This window comes from Hoplias malabaricus, chromosome 2 (assembly GCF_029633855.1).
Source record: "Hoplias malabaricus isolate fHopMal1 chromosome 2, fHopMal1.hap1, whole genome shotgun sequence".
Classification (NCBI taxonomy): domain Eukaryota; kingdom Metazoa; phylum Chordata; class Actinopteri; order Characiformes; family Erythrinidae; genus Hoplias; species Hoplias malabaricus.
In genome coordinates, this window is record NC_089801.1 from 77,537,093 (window position 1) to 77,556,301 (window position 19,209).

General features: G+C 43.3%; 1 protein-coding gene across 1 annotated transcript in view; it reads right to left on the reverse strand.

Moving 5' to 3' along the window:
• grin2ab (glutamate receptor, ionotropic, N-methyl D-aspartate 2A, b) overlaps nucleotides 1-19,209 on the reverse strand; it is a 146,101-nt gene that overhangs the window by 22,732 nt on the left and 104,160 nt on the right. The window contains exon 4 of the mRNA XM_066661689.1: nucleotides 14,718-15,313. Within this exon, the coding sequence (XP_066517786.1) occupies nucleotides 14,718-15,313 (596 nt within the window). The remainder of the gene's footprint in view (nucleotides 1-14,717; nucleotides 15,314-19,209) is intronic.

Below are 19,209 nucleotides of genomic sequence, written 5' to 3' on the forward strand. Positions count from 1 at the left end.
AAAGTAGTAAGAAAATTTCCTATTGCCTGGTGCCCATGGCCACTGCCTTTCTCATTGTGACCACTAATAATGCATAGCCTACCTGACCACATGCCCTGGAGATCTATTTATGTATTTTTTTTTTTTCAATTTTAACACATCACCAGAGCAGCTTAATTTCCATACATTCACAAACATGTAGGGGCTTTATTTCAGACTTTCCAGCCTCCTCCAGGAAACCCAGCCCTGCGATGGTAACCAAGGCCAGCGAAGGTTAATGTCTGAATATTATTATTGATTTAATCTGACTCTGAAAGTTATAATATGAATAATATCTGAATAATCTCAATCTTATTGTTTAGGTCTCAGTCTATGTGCTCGCTCAGCGTAGGCTAAAGGAGGGGTGCTATAGAGCAGCAGTGTAAAAGCTAATCAAAGCCAGGCTGAATAGAAGTTTACTATTTAATTAAATTCTACATATCTTATTACCATTTAGTCACAGAATATTTAGTGTACAGAATTAGAACTAATATAGGAAACATAAACAGCTGCAGTGATAAATAAACAGAAGACTGGCAGAGCGATATCTGTATTATAGCTAATGCCTTAACTCCAGATGCACAAGGTGTAGAGTCAAACCATTAAAATAATTTACTATTTAGCCATGAATTAAATAAACACCACGAATGCAGACCCCTGTGCTGTTTACAACCACTTTTTATGACCCTAAGCAGTTTAAATCAAAACTGTTGTAATAGAATCATGCTAGCCAATAGGATCAAAGCACATGCTAGCCAATAGGATTGGTTGATGCAAATCAACATCATGATTACTTGAATATTTTACCTCGATGTCTTGCCTCATAGTCACTGTAAGTGTTAAAGCTAGTATATTTATTTCTAATGCGGCTGAGAGCTTGTCAGTCTCTTTTTTTTTTAAAACATGCACAGTTCATATTTGGTAATGTGACTGTTCATTGAGTGTTAAACAGACGGTGGGATTAAGTTTGGTCTCTGTTTTTTCTAACTTTTAATGTTTTGTGTCGTCTTCACTATAAGACAAAACACATCCAAACCACAGACATAGCAATTTTATTTGGTATGAGCTGCTCGAGTTGCTCGGTTGGCCTCTGAGTTTAGGTTCTCCTCCATAGTCCTTCTATGTGGCAGATTGAATGGGGCAAAACCATATGACTACAGGCCGGAGTGTGGGACAGAACGTGAACACACAGTGGGGATGTATTAACAGAATTAACAAAAACAATGTTTTTAATTGCTCAGCCCCTTTTTCCTAATACGTGGTTGTACTTGGTACGAAAATTAACCTTAAATAAATAATTCAGGCTCAAATAATTAGATATCAATGTGATACAGTGTGTAATCTGCTTCTTAACATGTCACAAAACATGTTATGATACCTAGATATTGCACTAGAAATTTAACTTGCTCACTATATACTCAGTCCACCACAAGGGGTGCTATTTCTCACACATATTTAGGCACTGTTCCAAAAGAGGGACATATTGTGCTTTGTATAAACTACCTTTTGTTTCCTTGTTAATATTTATAACCTGACAGCAGGCAAATAAAGAAACCTGTGAGCATAGCTCTGCTTGCAATTTATAACAAATTACAGCAGTACAATTACTTTAAAATTACACCACAGTTAATTCAGAGCACAATGCGATTGGCTTCGAGGCGTCCTACGAGCGCCAGACCCCAGACACATATCATTTCAATCCACACTTCTTCTGTTGGAGCATTCACATGAGGGACCACCACGTTAAGGGCTGTCCCAGAATAATTTTTGGGGAAGTGGAATTGGACCATAAAACCTTCAGACAGCGCACGAACATCAGAGCAGACCACAACACTCCAGGGAAATCCATGCATGATTAGCAGGAGGAAAAAGTTAGGGCCATGGTAATATTTAGACCAGTGTTATTATTTTTTACTTTTTTCCCAAGAAGGCTTTAAAAATGCCATTTAAAACCACAGAATGAAAGTCTCGGTTTCAGTTTCGAACCCACAGCTCGGCCTACTAAAGGAGGGGGGGGGCCCTGCTGTAACCATGGCAATGGCAGCTCCTCCTTCTGCTGAGGAGTGGCAAGGGTGTCCCAAAGTTTACCAACAGAGGATACGTTTAATGAGAGGGCACCGTGAGAAGACACAGCCGGGTCCTACTCAGGTTTTTATGAGAAGGTGGGGGACTCATTCCCCTTTAAGAAGACAACAGAGGGGCAGGGGCTCATTCCCATCAGCAGAAAGTCCAGCATTTCACTGAAATGTAGCGATTAGTTCAATCCCTGCGGTGATTATAGAGACCACTGTTGTGATTCTTTGGGTGGCGTGAGGGTGATTTCAGCCTGAACAAGCATTTTCTAATGAGGGAATGTGAATAAATAAATAATAAAAAGAAAGACCTCAGTACTCTGATGTTGTTGCCCTGGGAGACACCACCCACTAAAGCAGACAGGAGTGTAGCAGTTTGGGCCCCATTGACTTGAATAGACATGCACCGTGTTTACTGTTATATACAGTCTTTGGTTTACTCCTCTCCCTTCATTAGGGGAAAATGGGGCTTGACTTGGAGTGACACTTCCTAATGGACTCTTAGTGGGGACGGACTGGTTTGGGAAAGGCTCAATATCCCCTGATAAATAGAAACCGGCTGGATCTCTTTTCTCCTGTGGACTACCAACGACAACCAGCCATCGCAGACACAACATAAGTTTATTATGACTAAAGAAGCCTGTCGGAGCATACGCGTAATGAGAATAACGTCTTGTGTCACAGCCAGCGTTGTGAGTAAGAGACAAAACAAAACCACTCACAGTGCAGCTGTTTAAACCAGCGGAATGTCTTACAAATCCTACAAAAGTGAGCGGTGTAACATCTTCAAATTTTTAGGAGACAGTTTGGCCAGTTATTGATGGTTTTAATTTTTTTATATTGGCTTTTAAAGTGATACACACCTAGAAAATGGGTTAGTCCTTTAGAGACTTTAGGGATAAATCAGCAGTGTTTGCCTCCGTCTTTGGGAAACTTCACTTTTCCAGTGTCAGGTTCATGACATTGTGTTTAGTAGCTTCATGGTTTCCAGCTGTGCCTGGATCAGTGTACATAAAACCTCATGGTTAGTCAAGCTGCGGTATACGGTACATAACACACTATAGCTGAGTTATTATCAATCATTTGTGTCAATACCTAACGGCAAACCACTCGATTATTCCGCACTTGTGAGATCCCGACAGAGTTCGACAGAGGTCTTGACACATTTGAGATCAGTCCTCCGTCAGGCTTGACACTAAGGTTACGTCTATGGCTTGACTTGAAGCAAAGATGCATTACAACATACAGAAAAGAGCCCGTGGAAACAGGAGGAAAATCATTCACTGTATAGGTCAACTCCAACGGATTTATTACTTGATTAAATTAGCCTTGGTTGTAGTCATCGATTGACGTCAGATTAGGCATCTGTGGATGCAAAGGTCAATATCCCGACCCGTCCCTATATATTTTATTAACAAAGCACCCTATTCGAGCGGACAGTCTTTCTATTCTTATCAAACTGATGAATGATAAATAAATAATGGGGAATGCCCGGGCCCTGACTGGGCCCCTTCTTCCTAATGGCGTCCTGCGAGCACTGGCCATTTAGGCTAATAAAAGCATGTCTCCAAAAGGACCTCGAGCAAAATAAATTGTTTATTTCAAGAGCATGCACTGCCTGGGAGCGGGATGAAGCAGCACAATAAGAAGTCAACGGAGAAAAAAAAAAAAAAAGCTAGAGGCTCTGAGATGAGGTGGTATTTATGGCCGCACCACACGAAAAAATGGGCATCGACAACAGCCCTGTTTATCTGTTCAGAACACAAACCTCCAGCACACGTCTACATCTGGACCGATTCAACTGCATTGATCTGGCAAAGATATGCAGAATCTGTTGGTACTGCATCGAATTATGTTTATTGTAATTTTTTAATTGAAAATAAATTTAAATGTCATTCTCTGCTCTTTTGGTAAAATATAAAAATAAAATGATTTGCACAGGCCACATTTTATGATAAACACCGGTGCTCTGTGTGGGGTGTACTCCGGCCTAGTTCAAAGAATGAAGCAGTTACAGGCTGTGATTAAATGAATGAATGTTAGACAATAACTGATTTGATTAGAGAGGATGTGTCAACCAAAAGAATAAAAACGAATGGCTTTTCCCTAGGTAAATTTGGTACCTCGCACCTGGACCTAGGTTCTTTTTCAGTCCTTCCTCTCTTGTGGTTCCAAGCGAGCTGATTAGGGACTGAACCGTGAAGTGGTAAACCTCGCAGAGCACTGACTGAAGAGAGAGACTTGTTAATCATGATTAAATGCAGACGTCCAGCACCAACTTTCCATCTGTAAAATCTCCACATTTGTTTCTATCCAACAAATAAAAGCAGTTCGTAAAAATACGGCGTGGTCTTTTGAAGCTCCTTGGATCTGTGGCAGATGAAAGAATCCAGCGAGAGCTGGACGCTGCAACAAGGAAGGAACAAACTCTACTGATCTGTCTGAACTGATATAAGAGCTGTGTTCAATCCCAAACAACAACAACAACAACACACCAATACACCATGAGCAAACAACCCTTAACGCTACTGTTTTGTGACGGGGGATGGGCTTTGGTTGTAAAGGTGCTAAAAAAGGTTCTTTGAGCGATGCCATAGAAGAACCTCTATTGGTTCCATAAAGAACCATTTTTGCTGATATATTGAAATGGGTAAAGAACTATGGCATCGCTCAAAGAACATTTTATAACCCCTTTATTTTTAAGACTGTAGGTACCATGTAGTGGAAAAGTGCCATAAACATCTCCACATCAATGGTACCTTCAGCCCCATACCATGAAAGGTGTTGGCCTTTGGCACAGACATCTTTGAAATGTTTACCTCTCAACAGCTGAAACACAGACTCTTCTGTCCACAGCACATTACCACTGTCTTGGGGACCCACTGAGATAAGCTCAAGTTTACGAAGTGAGCCACCTCCCATCTCTGCTCGCAGACTTGGCCTTTGGTGGATGCTCCTTGTGCACACTGAATGTTTATAATAATATTATATAAATAATTATAGTCTCTTAAATAAATTTACTTGTCAAATTCTGAATTTACAAACTATAATCAGGTTAATGTCAGAGAATTAAACCAGAGACTCTTGCTTTCTTGCTGCATTTTACAAAATGTCCCCACTTTTCCAGAAACAAGGTATAGTCCAGTCATACTTCCATAGTCAGTGTTTTCTTTTTTAAATATTTAATACAGAAACATACTTAAACAACCGAACCAATTATAACTGAATTGTGGGGCAGTTTCAGAGTTCTTAGTTTCCCCAAATTCATAAGAAAACCTTTTGTTGATTTTCTAAGTGAAAATAATTGCTTATCCTCTCCTGAGAACACACTTCTGCCCACGTAAACGCACACTTACTGCTCATTTACAGAATTTAACATATTGGAGAAAAAAAAACAAGATCTGGGCAGTGCAGAAGTTATGGCCCATTTGAACAGAAAACAAGTCCCTTTTCTCTACACGCCGTCAACTTATTTCCACTTAGAAACTCATTGAAACTTGTCATCTGGGCGTGCAGTCCCTGGCCTATGTCTGTACGCATGTGAAACTGCATGGCTCAGTGTTGGAGGCGTTTGCATAAAAAGCGACACGCATATGCATGTCACGCAGATGTAAATCACAAAGTACGTCCATCAGGCAGCTGATAATTTGCGCTAGAAGAGTTTTCACAAATGTGGCTGAATAAATTATGCGGAAATTTGCGCCGCGGGCTCTGAGCATCTCGGAGACGGGATAAAAAACAAAGGGGGCTGTCACTGTCAAAAAAATAAAAAGAAAAGAAAAAAGAAAAAGGAACTGGGAGCGTTTTCCTGCAGAAAGGTGATAAAATTGTAGGAAATACTTCTGAAGAGATGCCCCCCCCGCCAACCTTGAAATACAAACACACACACACCCCTTGGTGAGAATCCGTCTCTAAGGTGTTCTGCTGGCGCAGATAGCGGAGGTCTGCTGTAGAAGCATTAGAAATGCCAAAGAATGCCAACAAATAGACATTTCCATCATTATGCTAATAAATGTTTTGTGAAAAGTGTTTTATTTGCAAAGTAATTATAGATTAATGCTGTTAAAGGACACAGCTTGCCTAGGAATATCTTTCCGCTTGTGTTTTCATGGAGTAAAACATGGCTATAGTTTGGTGGAGGTGCCGTCGTGGTTCTCCTGCTGGAAGCTGGTCTGGGATTCTGACCAAAATCTTACAGGAACCAACTTAAAGGAACACTAGGTAGGGTTTGTACCATCAACAACACAGCTTCTGAATCATTGTGATGCTCCACTGAGCCCTAATGTGGAGAGTAATGTCACTGTTTTGTTGCTAGTCCGGGCTCAGCACTGCTGAAACTGCACTGTGTAACTTTTAAAGGAGGGTAGGGAACCGTGCTGTAAAGTGCTGTAAAATTGAATTACAATTTTGTAGGGGGAGCCCAGGATCAAAAATACCAGTTCTTATTTATTCTCCTTTAAAAGATTACATTGTTTATAGTCAAATGGCATTAACGGCAACGTCTATGATTCTGGGAAGTGCTGCTCTCTCTGGTTGGTTTACATTCAGAAGCTCCCTGTCTCTTAAGGTGGAACGGTAGGTTTGAGGAAATAAAATGACTGTTGTTTGTATGTGGCTTAAGTTTAACTCACCTGTAATTTTCATGTAAGAGAGAGAGAGAAAGCCTAGCATACAGGGCCGAGACACTGTTTTTTTGTACCTCTTTACAGACACTGGAGCGTCATAAACACATTAGACCAGTTTCAGGCACAAAGAGACTGGAGAGCAGCCAACTGCGAGGGAACATCCGCAGAGTTGTATAAAGTGTTTTTGAGTAAAATCATGAATGTCCCCTTTAAACTATTATTTTTGACCTTCTTCTCATGGTTTTCACGCTCCACCAACCCTTATTATGTAATTTATTTTGAGGAAATTGTTTAGCTAGATTTGGTTTGTGTATTTGGGATATTTGCTTTGCAATACGCAAGTCCAAACTGTCCAGTACACAACTCTCTGCTTTTGAGCCGTAGCATGATGTAGGTAATTGAAAGTCATCCTGCTAACTTCAGCTTGATTACATGCATTTTTGGGTGTAAACATCTCAGGAAGGGAGCTGTCCTTTTCAGTAGTGTTTGAGAGCAGTTTACTGTGGAAGAGGTGATAATATTGCAGGGAATGCTTCTGAAGAGATGCCCTTCCAGCACACACACACACACACAGACATACACGCCTCTCCTCAGCGAGAATCCGTCTCCAAGGTGTTCTGTTGGCACAGATAGCGCAGGTCTGGCGGAGACTGATAGGACACGGTGAACTGTGACACAGCAAACACGTAAACACACACATAGCGACGGCTGTGGCACTTTCTATGCATCTGCACGGAAGAGTGGCGCACGTATCAAAGCAGCCGCCATGCAGAAATACTCCTTACTGGCAGCCGCTATTGTGGGTGCATGGGTTTGAGCAAGAGAGAATGAGAGCGAGAGAGAGAGAGAGAGAGAGAGAGGCAGAAGGAGAGAAAGAAAGTGGTGGTGTGTGTTGGAACAGACTTAATTAAGAAACAAACATGGGTAGAGAATGGGGCTTTGCCCATGGGCAGATGCTGAGCAAGAACAGGGTCAGATTCTACACCTGCTACTCAGATGCAGCTTCTGTTCAGTGTGTGTGTGTGTGTGTGTGTGTGTTAATGTGTGTGTAAGACTGCCCCAAGTGCAGATCTATATAGAGAACGGCTTTCATTTCCAACTCATGTAACGTTATATGGCCTCTTTTCCAACATTAAAGGAACACTCCAGAGTCTCGCAACCTAACCTCTATCTGCCACATCTGTAGTGTACGGTCAATTAGCATGGAGTATAACTTCTTTATTGTACACAGTCATCGTAGAAGCGAACGGGCAGATGTTGAAGCAACTGCATGTTTGGCTTCTATTTTATTAGTGAGTTTAAAGTTCATTCACTAAGTATGACTTCAACATTAAAGAAAGTGTAGGTAATAATTTTACCATATACTTACAGCTCCAGAAACACCGTGACACGCCACTGACTTGTAAGAACGAGAATAGAGTCTCAGTCATTGCTACTCTAGGCTCATCACTACAGAAACTGCACTATGAAATGTTTGGAGGAGGGTAGGAAACCACCCCCTCCACACTGATTTCAGTACAGTGCTGTAAAAGTGAAGGCGAGCCCCAGAGGGAAAATCCCCAGAGGCAAAAACCCCAAATCTTACAAAACGTTCCTTTGAAAAAAGCTTGTATTAAAGAAGCAGTCTGTCATTTTTCAGTCTAATTATGAGCCATATCTGTAGCATGCTGTTGACTACCACTGATATTAAAGTAACACTAAATAAGATTTGGCTATTTTAATTCATGTGCTCCCTATACATTTGCAGAGTGAAATTCGGTGTGTTTTTACAGCACTATCCTGAAATCAACAGGGATGTTGAGAAAGAGTGCAGGTGGTTACCTACCCTCCACCAAAAGCGCATACATAGTTCCATTTCTGCAGTGCTGAGCCTAGAGCTGCAATGACAGAGGCCCTATTTTCCATATTACAGGTCAGTGAAGCATCACAATGATTTTAAAGCTGTAATGTTACAGTAAAAATATTACATACAGTTCCTTTAATATCACTTTTCTGGCTTTAATCTTGATTTATTATTATTGTACCAGCATTTCCCTATACACTGTCCCCAATCTAATGTAAAGTGACTCTGCTCTCAAAACACGTCCACGTTAGGAAATCTCTTGCCGAGGCATTTGTAAGATGTTATTACAGGCCCTGTGGATGGTGGCGTCATGTAAAATGTTCCCACAGTGTAGAGTCTGCAGTGTCCCAGATACAGACAGCCTTAGCAACCAGGGAGAGATCAAAAGAAACACCTACTCGGAGCAGACAGTTACCAATGCTGAAAACAGCGACTGATGGTAACCCATGGCAACTCCTGATAAGCGGTGCATTCTGTCAAAATAAATAAATAAATAAATAAAAAAACAATATACCATCCCGAGCTTAACCAAAAAGCAGCTTTGATAACCGGGCTTCTCTGTAATTGCTTGGAGCCCAGCAGACTTTGGCAGATTGACCCCAAAATTGGCTTCATCAAGGGCATGTGAAGACCAATCAAATACACAGGCCGGGGCAGGACTGAAAAAGCCTGTCCCCTATATCCAGTGCTACTTTGCAGAAGTAGGGTCACAGCAGTAAAACCCAGTGTAAAACGTTCTCATATTTAGCTTGAAGAATGGGTGCAAGGGCAATTTCTCCTCCGTTTTTTCCACTACAACTTCAGTCAGGCGTGGGCTCTCTGGCTGTGACATTAATATTCCTCGGATCACCTGCCACAACGCTGTATGAGGTGAAACCTTGGGCTGTCTGTTACCAAAACAAACACAGCTTGCCGAACGCCAGAAACAATTAGACGCTTACGATTACTGGCGGCGGAAGAGGAGGCACGTGACCGGCCTTGTAATCAGCCCTCTCCATCCAGGACTATTTAACATGCGTGTATTCAATATTTGGGATTAATACAACGATTTATAGAAAGCAGGTCTGTAGCTTACGTGACTGGATTCAGTAACGAAACTTTAGCAACACATACATATCACATGCAAAACAAAAAAACATACACACACAGAGGCTTAGGGTGTATCCCATTTCTTAATTTTACACCCTACCCCTCGTTTTCGAGTATCATATCTTGCCCTTGGAAGTGAGTCACGGGGTGTAGTGCTTTAAACCTTCCCCAGAGCTTGATACATTATCGGAACGCAAAAAATGGCAGGACCTCAGCTGTAATTTTCTACCAGTCTGCAGTGATATCAGAGTTTCTGGACTTGAACGTAGTTAACTTTAGGACACCATCAAAAGTGTTCCACAGTCAAATATCATCACTCAATCCTAACTCTCTCTTTTTAATTCACAACCAGTTCCACCTTAAATTTAGCAGTGGCCAAAAGCGCTAGAATGTAATTGCTTTGCCTTTTAAGGTGGAACTGGTGACATCTGTGATATCTGCAAACTATTGACAATGTTTTTTGCTTGTTATGAATTAAATTTAAAATAATGCATTGAAACTACATTAAACTGAGACAGTACACTGTTTATCATAGTTTTTATGATAGAGAAAATACTGACTCTTGAGGGTTTCTTTGGTCGATTGTGCCGCCATCTTGCCGCTAATTGGCAAGACATTCATAGCCTTTTGTCTGAAGTGTGACTTAGAAACATCACGTCACCTCCTTAGCTGCCCCTCTTCCCTAACAAGAATTGAGACACCCCTACCCCAAAGCAAATCAGAATCCACAATGTCCTGTTGATGTTGTACATTTTCTTGTACAAACTGCTCTGAATTCAGCGATCTGCCACATCACCCAGATCCACAGATTCAGACTGGCACTCTCCCAATAGCGAGCCATCAGCATCAATGTCTATCACAAGGACTCTGGTTATTATGGTCTCTGCTCTGGGTATTTGTACACTTAGCTGACATTGTGAGGAAAGCTGGCACAGAAAGGACATGTTGGTTGTTGAGAATAAAAAATGCCCAAATTCAGGTAGAGCCAAGAGCAAAATAAACTATAAGCTAGAGAGATTTAAGATGATGTTTACCAGGCGAAACATTGCAAAACTCAATAAAGAATTTCCAACTGGATAAGTGGTTGAAAATGCTGTAGGCCAAATCAGAATGTGTGTTTAGATGCGAAGGACCATATCTTCACAGTCCAAAGAAAAAATTGCTTGTAGCTCACTCACACACTTACACCTGAAGAAGAAGAATTGCCCCACATGAGGTGCTATTCGGGCGGCAGTGTTGTAGTCACAAAGTCAGACAGTCACCCGGAGGAAACCCACACAGACACAGGGAGAACACACCACACTCCTCACAGACAGTCACCCGGAGGAAACCCACGCGGACACAGGGAGAACACACTACACTCCTCACAGACAGTCACCCGGAGGAAACCCACACAGACACAGGGAGAACACACCACACTCCTCACAGACAGTCACCCGGAGGAAACCCACGCAGACACAGGGAGAACACACCACACTCCTCACAGACAGTCACCCGGAGGAAACCCACACAGACACAGGGAGAACACACCACACTCCTCACAGACAGTCACCCGGAGGAAACCCACACAGACACAGGGAGAACACACCACACTCCTCACCGACAGTCACCTGGAGGAAACCCACACAGACACAGGGAGAACACACCACACTCCTCACAGACAGTCACCCGGAGGAAACCCACACAGACACAGGGAGAACACACCACACTCCTCACAGACAGTCACCCGGAGGAAACCCACGCAGACACAGGGAGAACACACCACACTCCTCACAGACAGTCACCCGGAGGAAACCCACGCAGACACAGGGAGAACACACCACACTCCTCACAGACAGTCACCCAGAGGAAACCCACACAGACACAGGGAGAACACACCACACTCTTCACAGACAGTCACCCGGAGGAAACCCACGCAGACACAGGGAGAACACACCACACTCCTCACAGACAGTCACCCGGAGGAAACCCACGCAGACACAGGGAGAACACACCACACTCCTCACAGACAGTCACCCGGAGGAAACCCACACAGACACAGGGAGAACACACCACACTCTTCACAGACAGTCACCCGGAGGAAACCCACGCAGACACAGGGAGAACACACCACACTCTTCACAGACAGTCACCCGGAGGAAACCCACGCAGACACAGGGAGAACACACCACACTCCTCACAGACACCGGAGCGAGACTCGAACCCTCAACCTCCAGGTCCCTGGATCATGTGACTGAGATACTACCTGCTGCTCCACCATATAAATAACTAATGATTTGGTAATGTGTATTAAAATATTTTTGACAAATAAATAATGTTTTTCTATTTTTTTTTGACAAAATCAATCAAACAAAGTCATTAGAGACTTTACCCAATCAGTGTGCGTTTCTAATATCCCTCAGCGATCACAAAATCCAAGTCCAGATAGAAGGCTTAATAATGTTGCTAGTTTTAAAGAATCAGATGCAGAGCAAACAGAATAAGCCTTTTGTTTTTGGCAGGATTCATATTTGCTGTTCAGATTGACTGTTCAAACTGGAGCAGATGAAAACTCATTCAGTAATTATGGGTATTTGACAGCATTAAATGGCATGGAAATGTATACTGTGATGTTTTTGGGCAGCTGTACAGGAGACCATTAAAGTTTTCACAATGAATTATTACAGTACATAAGCAGATCAGCTTTAAATCTGAAATGCCACTAATGTACAATGGCCGAAACAGAAGGATGCATCTTAATTCCAATCTTTAACTTAGATACATAGCACAGTCACATCCTTAAAGACTCATATATGTCTTTAATATGGTTGACATTACGGTCTGGAGCAGATTTGGCTGCAGGTTTTGGGCTGTACACAGGCCTCATATGCATGTTGGGCACGTTCGCATGTTATCGTCATGCTCGGCTGCCACTGAAAGCCATGAAACTCTTCTGCACTAGATACACTGGAATATCTTATCACGCACCTCCACTGAAGGAGAAATTCTGGCAGAAATTTTAGCATCCTTCACTTGTCTCCTTGACAGCTTGAACAATCCCTAACACGGTGGACTAAGGAAATGTTTCTGGGCTGTGGGGAGTAGCAATTGAGGAAGAGAGACAAGTGGACTTATGGGACTCAGTCCTATTTCTATGCTGACAGTGTTTTTGTGGCAAGCTCATGCTTCTGATTTGAAAGAGAAACTATTGCTGAAGTAGCATGCAGCACAAAACCCTTTCTTAACCTAACAGGATGTAGCTGAAAGCTCGAGATACGTTTGAACTATCAAATATCAACCAACATGCTTGACGGAAATCAAAATACATGGAATAAAAAGTGCTTAAAGTGTCGGTGCAGATAGGATTGAATACATATTACTGCCCTGAATAAACCCAGTGTGACAGACCTGCTTCCGAACAAAGACAGCTGCTTTCTGACTGGCTGCCTTGCCTTGCCTTGCCTCGCCTTGCAGTTCAGGCTGAAATGTAGGAAACTGACTGAACTCCAGAAATACTTCAGAAAATAATAACCTGAAGCTACTCTGTTTGAATGAGTGGTTGCTTTGAACGGCAGTCATTCAGAGTCATCATCATTTTTCCCATGATACATATGCTTCCTGACAGGCATGAGCAGCACAACATTTACTTGTTTTTCCACAGACTGTCTACACACTATTATACTATCTATACTAGACTTATACTGTCTATACTAGTGAGCTAAAGCGCTATAAAGCTGTACGGGGGTTCAAATAGGAATGTGCTCATTGTTGTGACATCACATGAGTTCAAAACTGGTTTGGCGGCTTAGTTTCCATATATGGACTCAGTTCAGATTTACTGAAAAGTCTTCAGTGGTTTTAAAAAAAACAGTTTTTTTTTTTTTTTAATTAGCCTGTTTTAGCTTAGCCGCCGTCCACACATTCCACTTCAGATCCAGGTTTTTGAACCAGGTTGCAGGCTGTGATGTCACAATGTCAGAACACCAGGCAATTAATTGAAACAACATTTAGAACTTCTAATCTACGCAATCTTGCCTAAATGAATTATGTCAAGTTTTCTTTTAATTCTGTTCATTCTTTTGTTATTAATTTTAGTTTTTATGTCCCCACTGTGCGTTCATGTACTGTACCCTTAAAACCACACTACTGCATTATAGTCACATGATTCTGCCCCATCCAATCCACCACATGGAAGCACCATGGAGGAGAACCTAAACACAGAGTCCGACCGAGCGACTCGAGCAGTTTGTACCAAAGAGACATGTTGTCTGTGATTTGGACTTCAGTGAAAATGACATGTAGTTAAGTATAAACACTGAGGAAAAACAGTTCAGCAACTCAAGTTAATCCACCAGTCTGTTTCAAGACTCAAAGCACAATCACACACCAAATATGACCAGAGTACGGCTCAAAATAGAGACTGACAAGCTCCTAGCAATATTAGAAAAAATATCCCAGCTTTAAAACGTGGGTATATTTACAGCACAAGCCTCGTCAGTGAACTATGAGGCAAAAACAATATAACAAAATAAACATTCATTAATCATAACAGGAAAAATGTTCAATAAATTGAGTCATTGATTTGAGATCGTATCGCCCATCGTTACTAGTCAGGTGCACCTAGTATTAGCATAATACACTGTTGCTATGTTGCTAATATTACACAAGTGCACTCTGTGCAAACAGATAAGATAAGATAAGATGCAAAAGTGCAAACAGATAAGATCAACTGTTGCTATGACAACACATGTCACTACAAGCTGCAGCTGCAAAACTGTCCACCTTTTTTCAAAGTCTGAAGCTTAAATATCTCCCTCCACACTGCATATTGCACAGTGTATGTCATAAAATAATGGTTTCTGCGCTTTAATACTGCATTGTAGAATGATAAACCTGTCTGATATGCATTGTACTGTCTGAGTGTAGTAGTATTAGTTTTACAATCTGTGAAGTGCACTATGTATGGATTAGTATTAAACGTGCAAATGGAAGACATCACCTGACCACATTTGAAATCCTGGCTTGAAAAATTGATCCAATTCCCAGATTTGAAAACCTCTGTGACTAGAAGCACAACCCATGCTAACTTACCTGCGCAGAGCACTAGGGGGCACCTCTGTTTTCTCCAGTTGCCCAGAGCAGCTGACAGTTCCATCCGGAATACGTCCCTGGTCCCTGAACATTGCGGCTGCTGCTGAACTCAAAATCCCCACAGCGTCCCTCACCCTGGTTTCCAGGGGGTAGTCCCACTCGTCGTAAGCCACGGAGATCATTCCTGATGGAAAGGTCTCAGGCGTACGGTCAGGGTTTCCAGTCGTGAGGCTCGGGACCATCCACACATAGCCAGCCCCTGTCAGCCCCAGTGACCGGGCCTCCACCAGCACCATCTCCGCCTCGTCCTTGGAACAGTAGAGGAGGATGACGGGCGACTGAATTCGCTTCAGCTGCACGTGCGCCCGGTCCTCAGGTTCCCCCACACCTTCCAGCGTCACGACGCTTTGCAGGTCCCAGCGCACGAAGCTGTGGTCCACCGTCACACGGATAGTAGAGATGAACTCCTGGTAGCCTGGGAACTTGGTGGTCACCACCGAGAAGACATGCCAGTCATATTCTTCCATCACGGCCAGCATTAGCAGTGCCTCCTGCTGGAGGGAGGCCCCAAACTGGAAAAAGGAGGAACTGGCATCCTGGGAAATGAACAGAGGAAGACAAGTTGAAGATTAGGAGACAAGATGAAGAAGATTAGAAATGACACACTGAACCATAACAAGCACATTAAAAAAACAGGAACATGTGGGAGGGAACCAGAGCACTCGGAGGAAACCCACGCAGACACAGGGAGAACACACCACACTCCTCACAGACAGTCACTAAGAGAAAACCCATGCAGACACAGGGAGAACACACCACACTCCTCACAGACAGTCACTAAGAGAAAACCCACGCAGACACAGGGAGAACACACCACACTCCTCACAGACAGTCACCCGGAGGAAACCCACGCAGACACAGGGAGAACACACCACACTCCTCACAGACAGTCACCCGGAGAAAACCCACGCAGACACAGGGTGAACACACCACACTCTTCACAGACATTCACCCGGAGGAAACCCACGCAGACACAGGGAGAACACACCACACTCCTCACAGACAGTCACCCGGAGGAAACCCACGCAGACACAGAGAGAACACACCACACTCCTCACAGACAGTCACCCAGAGGAAACCCACGCAGACACAGGGAGAACACACCACACTCCTCACAGACAGTCACCCGGAGGAAACCCACGCAGACACAGAGAGAACACACCACACTCCTCACAAACAGTCACCCAGAGGAAACCCACGCAGACACAGGGAGAACACACCACACTCCTCACAGACAGTCACCCGGAGGAAACCCACGCAGACACAGAGAGAACACACCACACTCCTCACAGACAGTCACCCGGAGGAAACCCACGCAGACACAGGGAGAACACACCACACTCCTCACAGACAGTCACCCGGAGGAAACCCACGCAGACACAGGGAGAACACACCACACTCCTCACAAACAGTCACCCAGAGGAAACCCACGCAGACACAGGGAGAACACACCACACTCCTCACAGACAGTCACCCGGAGGAAACCCACGCAGACACAGGGAGAACACACCACACTCCTCACAGACAGTCACCCGGAGGAAACCCACGCAGACACAGGGAGAACACACCACACTCCTCACAGACAGTCACCCAGAGGAGACCCACACAGACACAGGGAGAACACACCACACTCCTCACAGACAGTCACCCACAACCTCGAACCCACAACCTCCAGGTCCCTGGAGCTGTGTGACTGTGACACTACATGCTGCACCGTGCTGGCCAAAATAAAAAACTGATTTCTGAAAAATGAAATGGGACAGTGTGATGCGAAGAAAAATGACTTCTTAATTTTATAATATTAGAAGAGTTTGATTTGGCCAAATGAAGTAACCAGGTACCTATAAATCCATCTGAAATGACTGAAAATCATCATTCGTTTGGAGGGTTTTCCTCTCATTCCATGTTAACCGTTACTACTCCCCAATCGGAGCAGACAGAAGACGAGAAGGAGCCATGGGAAGAAGAGAAGTATCACCACGCTGTCTCTCTGCACCCACCGAGTAAGGTTAGAATAATGGCTACGTCTTCAAGAGGTGACAAGCGTGGTATCTTCCAAACCCACAGTCATTCATGCACACATACTCAAAAAAGCCATGCTTCAGCTCATAAATATCAGTGCTCACACACACACACACACACACACACATACCTCGATACAGACAGACATAAGAGAGAGCTTATGTACACCGCGATACGCACGTAAACAGGTTAAGGAGGAGGTGTCTGTATACAAAGAGGATTAATATTATACTGTGCTGTGAATAGTAGAGCAGTGCTCAACACACTTCCATTTAGAGAGAAAAACCCGCGCGGTCGTAGTGCTGCTAAGCTCTATCCCAAAGAGAAAACTCAATCCTGCTCCAAGGCTGTGGGATATGGACAAATACAAGATGCAGTTACACTACTACAGTAATGACGGCAAAACATCTGCCAATACAGCTGTGAGTGACTGGGTGAGTGTGTGAAACAGTACAGATGTGTGTGTGTGTGTGGGTGAGTAACTGGGTGAGTGTGTGAAACAGTACAGATGTGTGTGTGTGTGTCTGTGTGTGTGTGTGTGTGTGTGTGTGAGAGAGAGAGAGAGAGAGAGAGAGAGAGAGAGAGAGAGAGAGAGAGAGACTGGGTGAATGTGTAAAACTGTGTACAGGTGTGAGTGAGTGAGAGAAAGAGTGACTGGGTGAGTGTGTGAAACTGCATGTGTGTGTGTGAGTAATTAGATGAGTGTGTGAAACAGTACAGATGTGTGTGTGTGTGTGAGTGAGTGACTGGGTAAGTGTGTGAAACAGTACAGGTGTGTGTGTGTGTGTGCGTGTGTGTGTGTGAGAGAGAGAGAGAGAGAGAGAGAGAGAGAGTGAGAGAGAGAGAGAGAATGAGAGAGAGAGAGAGAGAGAGAGAGAGAATGAGAGAGAGAGAGAGAGAGAATGAGAGAGAGAGAGAGAGAGAGAGAGAGAGAGAGAGAGAGAGAGAGAGAGACTGGGTGAATGTGTAAAACTGTGTACAGGTGTGTGTGAGTGTGTGTGAGTGAGAGAAAGAGAGAGAGTGACTGGGTGAGTGTGTGAAACTGCATGTGTGTGTGTGTGTATGTGAGTAATTAGATGAGTGTGTGAAACTGTGTACAGATGTGTGTGTGTGTGTGTGTTTGGGTGAATGTGTAAAACTGTGAGCAGATGTATGTGTGTGTGTGTCAGAAAGACAGTGGGGTAAGAATGAAAGTTATAATGATATTTAATACATATTTCAGCAGAAATGAAATGTGATTCACCTTCTGAACTCAGCAGTAGTGACACAGTGTTTACATCGCTACATAAAACCTCTAATACATCACTAGTCTCTGTTAAAAGAGTGAAGTATGGGAGGAAGTCATGGCTAATGTTGATAAAATGATTAATTATCATAAAAATTGGTGTTTTAGTTCACATTCAGATAGTGACAGCAGTAGAAAAATATCATTAAACAGTAGAGATATGACTGGAGAGATATGGGGCATATATACGTCCTCACCTCGCACAAAAACAGACCTGTGTGTGTGTTTCTGAGTGTGTGTGTGTGTGTGAGAGAGAGCAGCCATGTACCTAAGAGTGTGAGACTGCTGCTCGCATGTCTCTAATCCAGTTCAACCAGAGCCCCTTCTACACTGAAGTGTCACACGCATGAAGCACATGGGGACCATCCACAGACACCATGGTGCGCAGTTAGTGTAATTCACTGATTTATTAACTACCCAGCGCTACAGCTGGGACTCACGTTCACGGCTGTGAGGATCACTAGCCCGGATGTGCTCTAATGTAAGTGTCAGTATTAGCTCAGTCAGGATATGACTCCCACTTTCTCAGTTACGTAGTGTACGTACTAAGGGGCTGTACACTGCAGAGCTGTATGCAAAAGAATGGACACCCCTGGTCAAATCACATCACAGTATGAAATATTAATAACTCCTCTAGATACAACATGCTTCAAAATGGCGTTTTCTCAAACAAGTGCAAAAATGCAAATGAGCCTTCAAAGCCAATCACGGTAATCGTTGCTGGGTTCTTGGGAGTGTCTCGGCCAATCACAGCTTCAGATGAATGTTTTGGGGCTGTTCTGTTTGTACTGAATTCACGTTTTAATTTTGAATACAATGCAAAATTAAATCAGGTCAAACCATACACTGCAATGCATTTTGATTCACTGAGATTTTGTAGCTATTATAGAGATCATTCATTCATTCCTTCATTTTCTGTAACTGCTTCATCATGATTAAAGTCGTGGGTATGGAGCCTATATGGAATCACTGGGAATCACACACTCAAACCTGTACACACACACACACACACACACACACACACACACAAAATCCATCTCAATAAGTCACTTAAGTGGTGACCTATTAATAACGTCAGTGGACGTCTAAAACACGTCTGATAGTCATCTTTTCAACGTCTGTGTT